Source organism: Esox lucius, chromosome 6 (assembly GCF_011004845.1).
Source record: "Esox lucius isolate fEsoLuc1 chromosome 6, fEsoLuc1.pri, whole genome shotgun sequence".
Taxonomy (NCBI): Eukaryota; Metazoa; Chordata; class Actinopteri; order Esociformes; family Esocidae; genus Esox; species Esox lucius.
This window is the reverse complement of record NC_047574.1, coordinates 19,684,449-19,700,815: the sequence shown is the minus strand read 5'-3', so window position 1 is coordinate 19,700,815 and position 16,367 is coordinate 19,684,449. Positions and strand designations below refer to the sequence as shown.

At 43.9% G+C, this 16,367-nt stretch overlaps 1 protein-coding gene across 7 annotated transcripts in view; it reads right to left on the bottom strand.

Moving 5' to 3' along the window:
- The window catches only part of arhgap22 (Rho GTPase activating protein 22), an 18,024-nt gene extending 1,657 nt beyond the window's left edge, over window positions 1-16,367 (bottom strand). The window contains exons 1-11 of one of the 7 annotated variants that reach the window (XM_010899225.5): window positions 16,265-16,275; window positions 15,860-15,936; window positions 15,098-15,492; window positions 11,939-12,117; window positions 8,661-8,748; window positions 4,367-4,492; window positions 3,238-3,457; window positions 2,531-2,663; window positions 2,329-2,402; window positions 1,606-1,727; window positions 82-1,249 (exon numbers count right to left, since the gene is read on the bottom strand). In XM_010899225.5, the coding sequence (XP_010897527.1) occupies window positions 82-1,249; window positions 1,606-1,727; window positions 2,329-2,402; window positions 2,531-2,663; window positions 3,238-3,457; window positions 4,367-4,492; window positions 8,661-8,748; window positions 11,939-12,117; window positions 15,098-15,140 (2,153 nt within the window). In that variant the 5' untranslated portion in view covers window positions 15,141-15,492; window positions 15,860-15,936; window positions 16,265-16,275. Of the gene's footprint in view, window positions 1-81; window positions 1,250-1,605; window positions 1,728-2,328; window positions 2,403-2,530; window positions 2,664-3,237; window positions 3,458-4,366; window positions 4,493-8,660; window positions 8,749-11,938; window positions 12,118-13,663; window positions 13,681-15,097; window positions 15,838-15,859; window positions 15,937-16,264 lie in introns of those variants that run through there. The other 6 variants (XM_010899222.5, XM_020047503.2, XM_010899223.5 and 3 more) reach the window with 6 other exon arrangements.

The following is a 16,367-nucleotide window of genomic DNA, read 5'->3' as shown; positions in this document are numbered from 1 at the left end:
GAAAATACAGTAGAGGTGCATGCACGTGCAAACAAAAGAATATCATTTTATTTACCGCGCCTTTGTTCAACAAAAACGTACTTGCTTACTCGTGCCTCATATCTGTTCCTTTGCCTCTTCATCTCCTCTTTCAACTCTGTCACCAATGTGAACAGATCCTCATTTTCCCCTGACCTCTGACCGATGACGTCATCCCCACGTTCACCCTCACTGCAACCTATGCTGCTCACACACAGATCCAAAGCAGAGCTGCTGTCCCCAAGCACAGAGGACCCCGCGACAGCCTGCCCTGACCCTAACTCTGAGTTCACCGTGTCGTGCTCGCTTCCTGTAGATTCAGCCAAAGAAATCTCACAGGAGGTCCAGGGGGAGGGGCTTCCACCAGGTAAGCTCTGGCTACAGGTAGTGACAGTAACATTGTCATAAGTGGAGATCCTGTTGGAATGGGAGGTGCGTCTGACAGAGAGGGAGGGATTTACTTGAGGATGGGTGGAGCTAACACTAGAACAGGAGGAGTCTATTTGTGAAGATGAGTCTTTCAGCAAGCTTTTTCGAGAGTGTGAGGGATCGTTTAGTGACAGAGAGGACTCCGCATAGGAGTCCTGCAAGGAACTTTTCAGTGTCTCTTTCGGATAAAGCGAGGACTCTTTGAGCCCCTCGCCGGTCGAGGCAGTCCGCCGGTGACTCCGGAAGGATGACAGGCCGCTCTTCAGCCAGTTCCTTTCGGTCCCTGTCGACACGTCCACCGCTGAACCCCCTATCTTCCCCCTCACTCCCCCAGACCCGCCCTTCAAGGACCTCCACGAGGACAGGCTTTTGGACTGCTTACTGGGAGTGAGATTTCCGCCAGTAATGCCCAGGATCTTTCTTTCACTCTTTCCTTCGCCTTGCCTCTCCGCCATTCCTCCTGGTCCTGCGTCCTTCTTCCCCCCGGAATCCCCCTCAGCTCTCCCCTGGGGAATTGGTCCAGTCTCCAGAGAGGAAGCGGCAGAGGTCGGAAGGGTCCGAAGTGGTTCCTGGCTTGTGCCGTTGGGTTCGTTGGAGGGATGTGGCCGTGCGGGGATGGTGGAGGAGAGCATGTCCTCCTGGGAGAACCACTCCACCTTGCCGCGCTGAATCGACGTGGCCCAACAGTGGGGCGTCCTAGGTGAGGCTGACCGGTCGTCCGTGGGGTTCACCGCCGCCCCCTGGTAAAGACGAGAGTGTTCACTGATCAGTACCATCATTAGGTGCTGCACCTGGGAACTACCTGCAGGGTAAAGAAATACATATTCATTAAGTGGTCCAGGGAGGTCTAGCAGTCTGCATTCACTCCCTCCAGTACACATGTAGCCCTGGGTTTAAATCTGACTCACTGCTGTTTCATTGAAGACTCTATCCCAGATTCCCTGTCAAATATTTATTTTGAACCCAGCCTAATACCTTAGATGATATTTAAATGGACGTGTTTAGAAATTAAAGGCTACAAATTGGGTTTAAACTGGCATTAAACAATCCTTCCTTCTGAGAGTATTTAAATAGCATTTCATCATTTAGGAATCCCATCAATGGGAAATGCTTGGTTTGGATGTGTTTAGCTTGAGAGAGAAATGTGCTGGTACCTACCCTCCATCATTGTTTGTGGGTCCTCCAACTTGGGCCGGAGGATGTTAGGCCCGAACACAGTGGCCAGGTTCTGAACACTCATCTTATTCTGACTTGCGTGGGACTGGACCTCATCTAGGAATCTGTCGTGAAAACACACGCACAAACACATGCACACATAAGTTGTATGCAAGAAAATAAACTTCCTACAACTAGAAATGTGATTCGTGTAGATTAAAATCAATTTACATATTTTGGGGAGGGGGGGGGTCCATTACATTTCCATAAAAAAACATTAGCCTTTTCATTTTTTATATGATGATACAACCTCTATTTCTGTACATAGACCGGTAAAAAAAGAGCTACTGTAATAAAGCGCTTGTATTCCCTCCAAGTCATGAGTTCAAATGTTAATATTTTGACAGACATGGTTTGAAAGGCGGCGAGTCACTGGCAGCACCCTTTGTGTGATCTTCCTTGCGCGGTGGCCTCGTCCGCCTGCTGATGTCATTAATCATCCATTTATAGCAATAAATGACGTTATCAATGATTTACGTCTAGAACAATTATGTCATTGAAAATATATTCACAGTTATTCAAGAAATGGGACTAGACACATTTCTAGAGACTGTCATAGTGTATTAACAGTATTTGCAGAGATGAGACAGATTAAAGGGATATATTCAGTACTCACACATTACAGCGTTATTCTTGGTTTTAATGTGGCATTTATTATCTGTTTACCTGCAAATGTATCTGAGAAGGTTGTAGTTGACCTGAGGAAGAGCCTTCACCTGGCGGGCCAGCTCTTGGATTCCCTTCAAAAATACAAAATGTGTGAGTCACATATTCCTACAAACACACACACACACGCACCCGCACACACACAAACACAAACAGACATCCATGTACAGATCTGAATGCACTCATATAAACACACACACACCTCCTCTTGGTCCTTGGCCAGTAGCTGAGCGGTGACAAGGAAGTCGGTGTAATTCTTGTATGGTACCACAGGCTCCGGCAGCTCTCTGAGGTACAGCTTCAGTAGGGACGCCACCGTGTGGACATCGGTGTTACTGCAAGACAGGTCAGGGTTCAACACACTTCGGGGTCTTTGGGGCTTCCTCATCACATAAGAATATGTCAACAATCATTTAAACATCACAGGAATTATGACCGATTTACTACGGCTAAAATCTTAAGTTAAACACATCAGAATTATTAATCAAGTGAGGACTGTTCAATTGGTATGTGCATTATGGTATGTGCCGCCTGTATGATATGGTTTGGTAATGCTTGGGTTATTATCGCACTATTAAAAGTGTGACGCGCCTGACATCCCATAAGCTTTGACTTTAAGACGCTGTTGACATTTTGGACCGTCTGTGCGTATTGATGAGGCTATTAAAGCTTCTCACTCGCAAGTAAACACAGGCAACTGACGTCAACAGCCTTCATCAAACAAAAAGATACAGAGCATTATATTCTAACACTGGCAACAGTCCCGTCAGTCCAAAGACAACGGCAGGGTGCTTGACAGCCCGTGGTTCTGTACAGCTTCAGCAGGTTCTGGACATCAAATCCAGACTCTCTGATTGGGTTACTGTGTGTTGCCTGCCGTTTGACATCAAAGTCGATCGTTTCTCCCACCTGTCGAATAGCGGCTTGTCCCCGCAGTCGAAGGCGTCCTGCAGCTCTCGTACGTGATTGGTCTGTCCCGGCATCCTGAAAAGGCCCTCCTCCGTCAGGCCGTGCTGGCGAATGAAACGCACGCACTGCTGCACGAGCAGAGGGACCAGAGGAGGGTTGCCGCCGCTGACAGACCCAGACTCACACTTCACCGTGTCCTCCAGATGCTGCCCGAAGATACCTACGACACACGCACACAGGCGCACAGGCACCCAATCATCTGCTGGTTACAAGCTGTTGCCTGGGTTACAGGATGTGTGTGTTTGTGCGTGGGTAAATTGTTCCAGTGCAATTTCACAAATGGATTTCAGTTTCCAACGTCTGTCCAAAAACCTTCTAGTGGGATGGGAACAGCGGTGATAAACGTGAGGGCACCGACCCTTTACTCTGAGGCATTATTACCTCGGCTGCAAATGTAAGACCTGAAACGAGGCCAAATGAGCTGAACTGCTTTACTGAACTTGTTGATTACTATAGTGTATTTCAGTTGATTTGTATCGCTCTCTCCACTGGCCAATTGTTTTATCTGAGTAAATGTCAGATCTATATAAGAAAATCAATCTTGTAGAACAATTTTAGACTGACCTGAAGATGGCTTGGCACAAGAGATCTTCTTATAATTGGAATGAGCTTGAACTTTGGACAATTCAGTTATTCTAGGTTGAGAGCGATCCAAACCATAACCCCAATCCATGACATATTACCGTAACCCAGACAAAAGGTGTTTCCATTAAGTATTAGTTTTGGAGTTTGCACGCATCTGCAACAATGTTATATACATATATATGTGTTTGTTTTTATTAGCCATTTGCTTTCCACTGAATTGTTGTAGTTACAAAATGTTATTAAAGGTGAAAACTAATATCTGTCAGAATATGTGTTGATTTCAGCCTGTGCTTTAACAAAAGTTACATTTTCAATAACGGTGTTCACACTTGATAGCCGCTGTGTCATTCACCCAAAAATAACTTATGTTTAAGAAAAACATTTTGGACACTTGACCCTCGGAAACTGAGCTTTTCAGTGGAGTTGCATGACCTTGCTAGTGTGTATGTGCATGGGCATGCACGTGTGACAGTGTGTGTGTTACCCCATCCTAGCGGAGCCCATATAGCTCTTCGGATGGCTTTGACCCAGTCCTCCATGTCACTCTGAGAATTAGCCATCAACAGCAATGACTCGCTAAGACCTGAACGATCCTTCTCTCCTCTGCCTCCTGCAAACACACACCCACACAAACAAAACACTGTTTTCACAATCCTAACACCAAACATGAACTTTAACCCTAAACATAACCTTGTAACTGCTAAGGCTAATTCTAGCCCGAACACTCACTGTAGCTTTCCCTCCAAACCCTCTAATCTGAAAATACAGTTTTCTCATCGGGACTGGCAAATTGTGTTTTCTTGTTTTCTATCCTTGGAATGATTTCTGAAACCAACAAGTGTAGTTGTACCCGTCGGCCGACCCGTGTTGGCCCGCTCCCCAAGGCATTCCAGGCTGAACCAGCTGAATCAAGCATAGCAGGGGAAAACTGCTGTGCTCTGTTCTCAGACGTTCACCAAATATTGCCGCACATCAATCTGTGTATTTTTCAGAATAGACCACCAGGTGGTGGTGAGGCGGTGAAGACGTTCAACTCCTAACCTCAATCTACATTTAGTCTTGGTCCTGTTAAGTCCGTCTATATATCCTTTTATTTACCGTTACAGGTTGAGCCACAAGCATCCTGATCTCATGGATAAAACCAGATAAAACCTCCTACCCATGGCCTACTTTTTCCTGGTTGGGGGGACAATGCGCAGTCAGCTCTAGAGAATGTAAAACTGTCCGCCCTTCCCTTTCATGTCTGTTTGTCATCACTCGATCTCTTCTCCCAGACCTCTACTTTCACCTCTTTCTATCTCTTCCACTCTCTCTCCCTCTCTCTTTCCCTCTCTTTCTCTCTCTCTCTTTCTCTCCCTCTATTCCTCTCTCTCTTCCTCTCTCTCTCTTCCTCTCTCTCTTTTCCTCTCTCCTTCTCTCTCTCTCCCTCTATTCCTCCCTCTTCCCCTCTCTCTCTCCCTCTCTCCTTCTCTCTCTCTCCACTCTTTGTCATTCAGTGTCCCAGAACAGGATGAGAACCATGTTTCCTTCCAGTTTATTGTTTTGGCAGAAATGAATGGACCAAGGTGACACCCGAAACACACATACAAACTATTATCTCTTAGTGTGCCTGGGTGCCTCCCTCTGTTTCTCTCTGTCTGAAACGAAACACTCCAGGTCCCAGCATGGAGCAGTCACAAGCGTGGTTGTCTAGCGACCAGTGGGTGTTGACATTATTGACATTCATGTGGTTTATGGGGGCAGTCAGTGACTGTTCATGAATGCTGGTCAACAGGGTCAGCACTTTCTCTCCTCTGAATAGTGTGTGTGTGTGTGCGTGCGTATGTGTGTGTGGTGGAGGGTGGGGGGGGGCAATTATTTCAGAATCCCCCAACCAGAAGAAAGGACAGGGGGATATTCATACAGAGGGACAGACAGAAAAACAGACAGGAAGAAAGACAGACAGACAGAAACAGGGACACATTAACCAGAAACCAAACATCATAGTAACTACAGTAGCATAGAAAAGATTTAAGGGGAAAATATCCCAGATAACAGTAAATATCCTGTCATGGATGAAATATGACAATTTTGTAGTTCTGCATTCAAAAACATTATTTCAGCAACAAGCAATAAATATATAAAGTGTGTGTGTTTGTGTGTGTGATACCTACAGTAGTAGGTCTAACAGTACAGGTGGACCTAGTCCCCACAAAGATATTAAAACTGGTTAGGCTTAAGTGAATAAAGTAAAACCTCTTGGATCTAGTGTTATGGCCAGGTATGTTTTTGCAGTATTTAGTTGATCCGACATGACCAAAAATTGCTGTCTGTCAAAAAGTCAGATTACGATTAGTTGCATGGAAGAATAGAGTTTGTTTGATAAGACAAAATATGTTGATACATTATGCCTCTGAACTTTGATTGTCATGGCGTCATGTTAACATTGTGTGACATTGATGGACAGAACACATGCTTTCAGTCGGAAATTCCTTGGCTTATCTTCTTCCACAACATTTACATTTGAGTAATTTAGCAGATGCTCTTAATCAGACCGACATAAAGTAATGAGTGCAAAATCTCTGTGCTTTTTCGATCTTGCTGCCCGCGGTAATTAAACCCAGAACATTGGCATTGTAGTGTCATGTTCTACTGATTGAGCTACAAGAGATCCCCGGACCCTAGTTACTCTGCAGCTTCACAAATGGATTTAAAAGCCAGATTGCCTCGTATTGTATGACCATTACTGAACACATACTGAACTAGCATAGGAGTTAACTCAAACACAAGTCAAACACAGCACACAGGTACTGACACACTCACACAAAGGCAAGCATGGGCACATAGAGCAGAGACAAATGGAGACACAAACACACGCACACACACACAAACACACACACATACAGCTGAAGGTGCCCCTACCCACAGTGTAGACCATCTGAGCGTGGAGCTTGCAACAGTCTTGCCCCATACTGTCTCTGGAGAAGCAGGGTCAAACAGGCAGGTGAAAGAGCCCAGTCTCCCAGCTGGGTGACAGAGTGCTTCCACACCCCGACTCTCCCAGAGGGTGACAGACACGGAGCAGCCAGGGCATAGGGAGGGGAGAGAGGGCTACAGCTGTGCCGTGTCAGTTACCAGCCACTTGCCCTGGCAGGGGTTAGTGCCCACAGTTGACCAGGTGCGTGTTGCCAAGCAGGGCTGGTCCTTTGTGCCAGCAGGGCACGCACAGGGCAATGCCAGGACAGGAAAGTACAGGAGAGGACAGAGACCAAGCAGCACCACAGTACAAGTCCTGTTTCAAGCCCCTGAAGCACTATTTCAAGCACCCCCCCAAATCCTGTTTCAAGCCTGTGAAGTCCTGTTTAAAGCACCCCCCCGAAGTCCTGTTTCAAGCCCCTGAAGTCATGTTTCAAGCATCCTCCAAGTCCTGTTTCAAGCACCCCCCCCCCAAGTCCTGTTTCAAACCCCAAAAGTCCTGTTTCAAGCACCCCCCAAGTCATGTTTCAAACCCCAAAAGTCCTGTTTCAAACACCCCCCCCAAGTCCTGTTTCAAGCACCCCCCCAAGTCCTGTTTCAAACCTCAAAAGTCCTGTTTCAAGCACCCCCCCAAGTCATGTTTCAAGCACCCCCCAAGTCTTGTTTCAAGCCTGTGAAGTCCTGTTTCAAGCACCCCCCAAGTCATGTTTCAAACCCCAAAAGTCCTGTTTCAAACACCCCCCCCAAGTCCTGTTTCAAGCACCCCCCCAAGTCCTGTTTCAAACCTCAAAAGTCCTGTTTCAAGCACCCCCCCCAAGTCATGTTTCAAGCACCCCCCAAGTCTTGTTTCAAGCCTGTGAAGTCCTGTTTAAAGCACCCCCCCGAAGTCCTGTTTCAAGCCCCTGAAGTCATGTTTCAAGCATCCCCCAAGTCCTGTTTCAAGCACCCCCCCAAGTCCTGTTTCAAACCCCAAAAGTCCTGTTTCAAGCACCCCCCCAAGTCATGTTTCAAGCACCCCCCAAGTCTTGTTTCAAGCCCCCTCCCCAAGGCCTGTTTCAAGCACACACCCCCCCCCCCCAGTCCTGTTTTAAACCCAGACTTGGTGGTTCTGTTCCCGGTCGCCTTACAAGTCCAGTTTCAAGTCCCCTTCATGTTTCAAGTTGCCTACAATTCATTAAGGTCCTCTTTATTCCTTCAGGTTATTTCCTTAAGAAAAAGGCTGCTGTTGGTATTTTCTTTTCCACTGCTAACTTCCAATTGCTTTTAATCTTTTAACCTTTCATTAGTTCCTTTCTGTCAGACAAAACAGCTCACATTGCCCTTCTAGGCCGTCTTTACCAGACACCAAACAAACCTAAAACAAAGCAGTGTGTTTTTGTGTGTGCACATGTGAGCCCCCCCCCACCACCACCACCACCACCATGCCACAATTCCTACACTGCCATGTTTAGAACTAAATGGATCCCTTGTTGGAGTGTCTGTCGGACATCTTGTCCGTGTAATTCCGCTGTGGTTCTGTTTGGCTCAACAACATATTGATTGTATTAGAACAGCTTTGTTCCCCATAGTTCCCTGTGAAACACATACTTTAGGCTTCACCTTTGCTCATGTTCAGAATTAAGCCAGAAGAAGCTATATATACATATATATTAAAATGGCAAATTAAAACAAGAGGCTCTTATTTGTTGTTCTAGTTATATCTTATATCCGTCAATGTTCCCCATGCAGAACTCTTTTACTGAATAGAAAAGTCTGTTACTATTGAATCAGGAAATCCATCACCAGAGTAAAAGGTTACTGTAGATCTCCCTGTGGTGACTCACCTGGAACAATCTCAAACAGGTGGCGACCAGCTTCATCTTGATTGGCTGACAGCTCACTGACCTGACTGCCATGGAGAAGGATGCATCCCTGAGAGGAGAGTGAATATAACCAAAATATTCACAGGTATTGTTGATACAAATCGGCTGTGTCTAACAAGAGGGGGTCTACAATATCAGTTATGTAAGACCAGGACTGAAGCAAATAGGAACAAAAGGCGGAGAACACACTAAAGCCAATCATTTAACCACTTAACATTTTTTAGAAATAGATAAACATCCAAATGAAATCTTGTCTTTGCAGTGGCGTTTCTAGAACATTTTACATGGGGTAGCATAAGTTGAAATTCAAGGGTGGCATATCATTCTATTGTTGGTTATGTCCACTTTATTTATACAAATCCAGCTACTGAAAATGGACAGTGTAATGTCTTGTTAATAAATATCATATACAATATAATGTTCTACAAATATCATGTTCTACACTTCGATGTTTGTGTTTGGTACAAGTCTTTTGAGTGTGCAAAATCTCTAGGAGGGATTGGGAGTTCCCTAAGAATTATACTGTATATGCAAATTGAGGGAAAATATGCAGTATTTTACTTGGACACATTGTTTTTATTATTGTGCCAAGTGTAGAAGCATAAATCAATGCATCCTGAAAATGAATGCCTTATATTGCTTGAAATAATACACAAACACAAAATATTGGCTACTGAGATTATAGAGTAGCAATTAAATATATTAACAACATTTAAATTATCACAGTATACCCATCACATCACACATCACATATAACATCAGATGTTATATACAGAGATGTCTTATTTAGAATTCACTTTCTCCACAGATTAAATTAACCATCCATAGCAAGCTACATCAACATTGTTCAATCTCCCTTAGCTGGCTAACAGGAAAAGCATTACATGGCAATGATGGCAAGCAACTTCTTCTGCAAATTTGCTAGCTCGCAAACTTTACCAATAATATTGACGATTGCATTACATTTTAGCTAGTAGACGACTAAATCCTTCTAAATGGCTGCTGCTAATGCAAGATTATAAGATGACATTTAGTATCGTATATTTAGTAAACATGTGCAGCAGTACCTTCTTTCATTACTGCTAGGCCATTCAAGTGAGATCCTGACTGCTCAGGACATAGAGCAATGTTTCCCAATCCTGGTCCTCGGGACCCAACTGGGCGCACATTTATGTTTTGGCCCTGGCACTCACACACCTGTTTCAAATGTTGCCCTACCACTCACACACCTGTTTCAAATGTTGCCCTACCACTCACACACCTGTTTCAAATGTTGCCCTACCTCTTACACACTTGATTGACATAATCAACCTATTATCAAGTCGTTCATTTGAATCAGGTGTGCGAGGGCAAAAACAAAAATGTGCACCCCTTTGGGTCCCGAGGACCAGGATTGGGAAACACAGGCATAGAGCACCATGGACCAACACCCTGTGTTTTCACTGGAAGGGAGGGGGAGCAGTACGGGGATAGGAGCAGGCAGACTCTGGGACTCAACCATTTTACAGGGAAGGGGGGACTCAAATATATTGGAACGGGTTACAATAAGAGATTAACAACGAAAGTAGAAAAAAATATAATACTATTTAATACAATTTTATATAAATATATTATAGCATACACTCTTGAAAACTGGGATGGCGAGTGGGATGGCAAGACATTTTTGCAGGGTGGCAGCTACCACCCTTTGCCACCCTGGTGGTTTCGCCAGTGGCATGCAGAATCCTGTAAGAGAAGCCCCAAATAATGTATGTAGGGCAGAATAAGGCCAATATCCATTATTGACATATATCCCAAAACGAGCCATCTAATTTTAAATCCACCTAAAAAAACATGCAGCCCTCTGTCCTACCACTCTAAAGCCCAAAAATACCTAGAAATGAAAATGGAGAAAAAGTCCCTCATCCAATTTGTCCTGAGGCTAAGTTTGCAAACCACTCTAACACAATTTAGACAATCCGACATAAGCAGATGATAATTAAACAAAACTAAAATTATGTAAACTATTGGGATAATATTATAATATCTTGAAGTAAACTTGAATGTGATTTGTCTCTAAATAAACAATACACAGTAACTGAGTATCTGACCAAGACAAAAAGGAAGCTTTCTTTAACAAAATCATCAGTATCAACAATGAATTTGAAGCCAATCTTTTTTTTTTACATGTAATGGGTAAAAAACCAAAGTCTTTCTTTGTGTCTGCTCTATGAAGGCTCCTGCCACAATCTGAGGAACAGCCATTGATACAAATTGTTTTTAATGTCATACATTGAGGCTTTTCGGTAATTTAAACACTAGACTCCTACTATTTTAGTATTATATTTTAGTACTATCCTCATTACCTATATTGTTGCTGAAGCAACCCTTGTTAATAATAAAACATATTTTTCATGTTATTATTGCCTGTTTTGCTGTCGGTCTGACAACAGCTATTTATGTAGGTAACCTATATTTCCATGTCAATACACTCCAAGATGAATAAAACAAGAAATGGCTGAGAGAGAGAAAGAGACAGAGAAAAAGCAAGGGGGAGAGAAATCGAGAATGGAGAGAGAATGAGAGGAGAAACACTGAAAGGGACCACAATAAACAAAGGAAACAAAGAGTTACAAGGTAGAATGCCTTGTGTGGTTTTTGGTCAAACAAAACAGCAGCATTACTTGTCTCTGATTGAAATGGACATAACAGTAGACGTGTTGTGAATAGCAAAAGTTACGGACACATACTCAGAATGTACTGACTCCATCATCAGCTTAAGTCTTGGCAGGACACCAGCTAAAGGCATAATGAAGGTATGGGAGCGATGACTCAGGCAAACATCACTTTGTCCCTGTATCCCTCCCACCTCTTTATTGCACTACCATCCGTTCCAGTACAGGAAGATCTGGAGTTAGATACTCAACACTGTAATTTACAACCCAGCCCAGTCGGAGGATGGCAAGTTACGGTATCGCTTTAGCAGTCAAAAGGCCAGTAACTATAATGTTTGCAGAGCCGCAATGGATGCACAAGTTACGGCATTAACAGTTACATAGCCAATGTGGAAGGGTCACAAAGCACATAATGGGGGAGCAGAAGGAACAGAGAGAGGTAACAGATAGACTGGCCCAAGGACCGACTTGGAGAAAAGGAAAGCCATATGCGGGACATTAAAGAATATTGAATTAAAATAAGTCCTGATATGTACAATGCCTTGAGTGTCCTAGATGTGTGCATTGCACAGGTGTTTAGTCTACCTGAGGTTTAGTTTCTTCCTGGTCCTTGTAGAAGTACAGGGCGTCAGACCGGAGGACAAACCATCGTAACTGCCAGTTCCTCATGATGGTCCTCTGCCTCTTCAGCCAGCCAGCCTTCAGCGCCACCTCTTGGCACAGAGGAGAACTGCAGCGGCCCATTACCATGCTCTTAGAGCGGGCTGTGGAGAGAAACACGTCCCCTAAATAATGTGTAGCATATATGCGTGCGCACACACACACACACGCACGCACACAACCATCATCCATCATTTCTCTTCACAGAGGTCCCTATAATGTGAGAGCAGGCTTATCCCAGAGTCTGGGCCACACGCTGATTTATCCATTACTGGATTAAAGGGACGGCTACACCTCCTAGAAAGATGATGCTTGTGCAGGCTTTTTCTCTAGCCTTGCTGTAAGCATACCTGGCACACGTCATTTGACATGACAATTGGGAGGATCACATACAGTAGAAAATATTTTGTTGTTTACTGCAAGGGTCAGCAATTGACCACAAGCTTGGCTTTGAACATGGTATCCAATAGCAATACATTTGTATTAATACTGAGAACAAAGATATATATATTTTTTTTTTTGTGGTTGAGTCTAATATGTTTTATAGTATTAGAAACTGTAAAAGATAGAGAAACAAATCTAGTATTGATTTTGAATAGAGACGAAATGTGTAGCTTTTAAACCCGACCGGCCTTTCCCTTTTTTGGGGGCTACGTCAGGCCATGTTATGTGGCATTTTAGTCATGTTAAAATTAGCCTACTAATATTTGTATTCATGAATCGATGTAAATGTAAGTCATTTAGCAGACGTTACCCGGGGCAACTCGCAGCGCATTCACCTTAAGATATCTAGGTGGGACAACCACACAATTCAGCAATGATTACGATTACTATCATTATCATTACAATGATTACTTCATTAGTGAGGTAGACCTCCTTGTTGTACGCTGACAGTGAGGATGATTTAACTTAATGGAATAGGAGATAGACTGTGGGGAAGAGAGAGGGAAGGTGGAAACAGGAATCAATGTTTTTTCTTCTTGCTAATTGCATCTGTTTCTGCTGAGGATAGCAGGAGGTGGACTGGCTGTGTCTTTCTCGCCATCTCCCCCCTCTCATCCAATTTCCTTTATTCTTATCTTTACGCTCCTCACCACCTCTCTCCTGTATTTTGCCGAGTCATGATTGCTGTAGATGACATGCATTAAGTCCAGTTATTAAGATAGCGTCCTGGAGAGTCCACTGGGAAATTACACTGCAGTGAGTCTATTAATGCACAGGTAATGGTCAGGTGTCATACATATGTTTTCCTCTCTAAAATGGAGTACGTACTATTTTTTGCCACAGACTTGCCACACATTTTAGTCATTCAACAGACTCTTATAACAATGTAAACTTTCTCGCCGGTCTGTCTATCAGTTTGCATTGACTCATAAGCTCCTTATGCACAGTACTGTCCTTCCCATCCGAAACCCCCCTGGACTAGCTAGTACTATATAGTTCACATTCGGTAATGGAAGACAGGGAGGAGACAAGACGTGTGGTTCTTTACAGGCAGAAATCTTCATAGTGCCCCATTAAATGACCACACTGATGAAGGCAAGTGAAACAACCACTAGTCAGGACAATTTTGAGCAAAGAAAACATGTTTAAATTGCACCTATCTGGAGCAAGTGCACATTTTGTGAATGAGTGCAAGAGTTGTCTTACAAGTAGTCAGTGGCCAGACAAGGTTTAACAATTGCCTGCCTCGCGTACGGTCACGTAGTCCTGCATAAAGACGGTCACTCCCGGCGGCTCTTTCTCTAGGCCAGGAGTGGTCAGTAATTAGCAGAGGCTGAATCAGTCCTGTGTGTGAGAAGAGCTTTGATAATCTGTCAGCTGTTGTGAAGTACAGAGGATTTTGGTCATTATAGTAGTAGGAAGCTGTGGTTAGTAGGACTTCCTGCAATTCACGTAGCCACACCCAATCACCTGAAATCAACCCCACACCACTTCAGATTAGTATTGCATGTCCACTACGATCAGCTCTATATCCTACTGAAATTAAAAATATTTCCCCCTGAGGTTAATAAGATGGTCAAGCAGGATGATGGTTACTTCTTTAAGACTCATGAAAGTGTAGAAATATAAGATGTGTACATAGGCACATTCACACTATACATTATAACCCACACATTTGCTATATAGAATCTTGATAGTAGGGTAAAGAACCCATTATTATGGTTCTATAAAGACTCATTCATGAACTTTTAACTTTTAAAGAATCTTTTAAAGAACCATAATACAGGTGTTATATTATTGTTAGTCATGTTGCATTGTTTACTCAAAAGCCATAGGTGTAAGCAACTGACTGAGTTGACAAGTGAAGTCAGATGGGCTCGTTTTTGCATATTCCACTGATTTAAGGATACGTTCTGATTTAAGGATGTGTGTTTCTGTCAAATAAGCAATCAGAGGAAGTCACTGACCACATATCTCTATCTATGCCTGCTCCATTAAGGAGGTTTGATTTAGTTTCATAAGCCAGTGATATCTACTGTTGTTGCCATGTGAAGAACAGTACAAGGACAGAAGCATATGCTAGCTGCCAGTATCTAGCTGTATCCCTTTAATTTACATTGATGTTTAAACAAAAACTACAGTGCTCAAACCACGCCTATTCTAGTGAGTGGCCCCTACATTTTAATTATCACAGAAGTAGCAAAGAACCCATTTCTGAACTGCAAAGAACCATTGAAGGTCTCGAAGGGTTATTCCCTTTTCATTACGGTTCTACACAGACTCACCACCCTTGCCCTTAAGAACCCTTAAAGAACACAGTCTGTAAGAGGAGAAATGCCTGTCATCCTTAGATAGCAATCAATGAGACTAACAAATATTGATTCCATAGACTTTACTGAGACAAGCCGAGACAGGAAAAGTGAGACCAGCTGAAGTTGGATACTGTCTTCATCGCATTCAAAAGAAACATCACCCAAATAACCGCTCAAATAAACTAAGACCGGAGCTGCCTCCATTAAGGAGACACGGCTACTATCGCTGTTAGGAGACAGTAAAACAGCAGGACGGCCACACCACAGAGAAGGGAAGAGAGGAGGAGGAGGGGAGGAAGATGGAGACGGAGGTCAGTTGGTTTCTTACCGCGGCGTGCCTGTCTGTTCTTAGGGCTGAGCATGGTTGTCATTGCAGAGCTCGTCCCATGTCTGGATGACTCCGGTCTCTTCACGCACACGTGGGAGTACACACAAACACACCGTGCTCCCTCCTCTCCGTCCGCTGCCTCGCCCTGCTGCCCATTACCCCGAAGCGCCACCCCCTTTCCGTCTCATTATTTTCCTTTCCCTGCCACTCAATCTTCCTCCAGGCAAGAATCGTCCGGGATTTTTTTTTTTCGTTCTCGCTGTCTTTCTGTCGCCTGTCCACTTACACTGCCTCTGCCTTCCCCTTTCACCCACACGCACACGCACACACGCACACACACAGTCTTTCTCTCTGTCTCACTCACCCAGTGTACTAACAGCCTTGCCCATTCTCCTCTTCACTTAGTGAAGTGGGAAAGAAACAAGAGAGAGAAGCAGCCAGAGATGGAGCAAGAAAGAGAGGGACAGAGACAGGGAAAGAAAAACAGGGGGGAGACCGGGAGCGAGACCAGATGAGAGGCTGAGAGACGGACGGGAAATTCAGACCAGTTCTATTAAAACTCCAACATTATTCAGATAGACACACAGATACACAAGTCCTATACGAGTTGCTAAGCAGACATGTAAAACTGTCCAGCTCTTTAATGTATTTGTTGGTATACCATTGACTGGCCTCCTACAACCAGATAACATATGGTTTTAGTTACCGCTCTTTCTGCAGAATTGAGACACTATATTGTTAGAATATAGATCTGGTCGTTACCTGAATCTGGACTCTGTGTGTCCATGGATAGAGTCCAGGAGAAGGTCTTCACAGATACTGATCTATCTCCCTCCAGTCTAAGCAAAATTCCATTCAGTCAACAGAAAGAGACAAATAGATTGAGAAAGAAAAAGAGAAAGAAAAAGAGAAACGGATAGACAGAGAGAGAAAAGAAAGTATCTTACACTATGACCTTCCCCTCCACTTATGAACAATACAGAAACGATGGAATTTCTACAGCCTGAATGCTCAGCCGGTCAGCAATATAATTGATTGTATACCCAGATAGTTACAAACAGCAGCAGGACAACAGAGCAGTCATACACTGGAGATAGAGAAGGCTGTGCTAAGCTGGCAGCTGATGTAAACATGCAATGTTGTTACTAAGGATTCCAAGAGTGTTACCTGTCATCTTAGAAAGAGACCACATTTCAGTCTTCAACCAAGACAGGAGATACACACACACAGCTCGGAGACAGCGGTTCGATGTGGAGACCTGCGGGTTGAG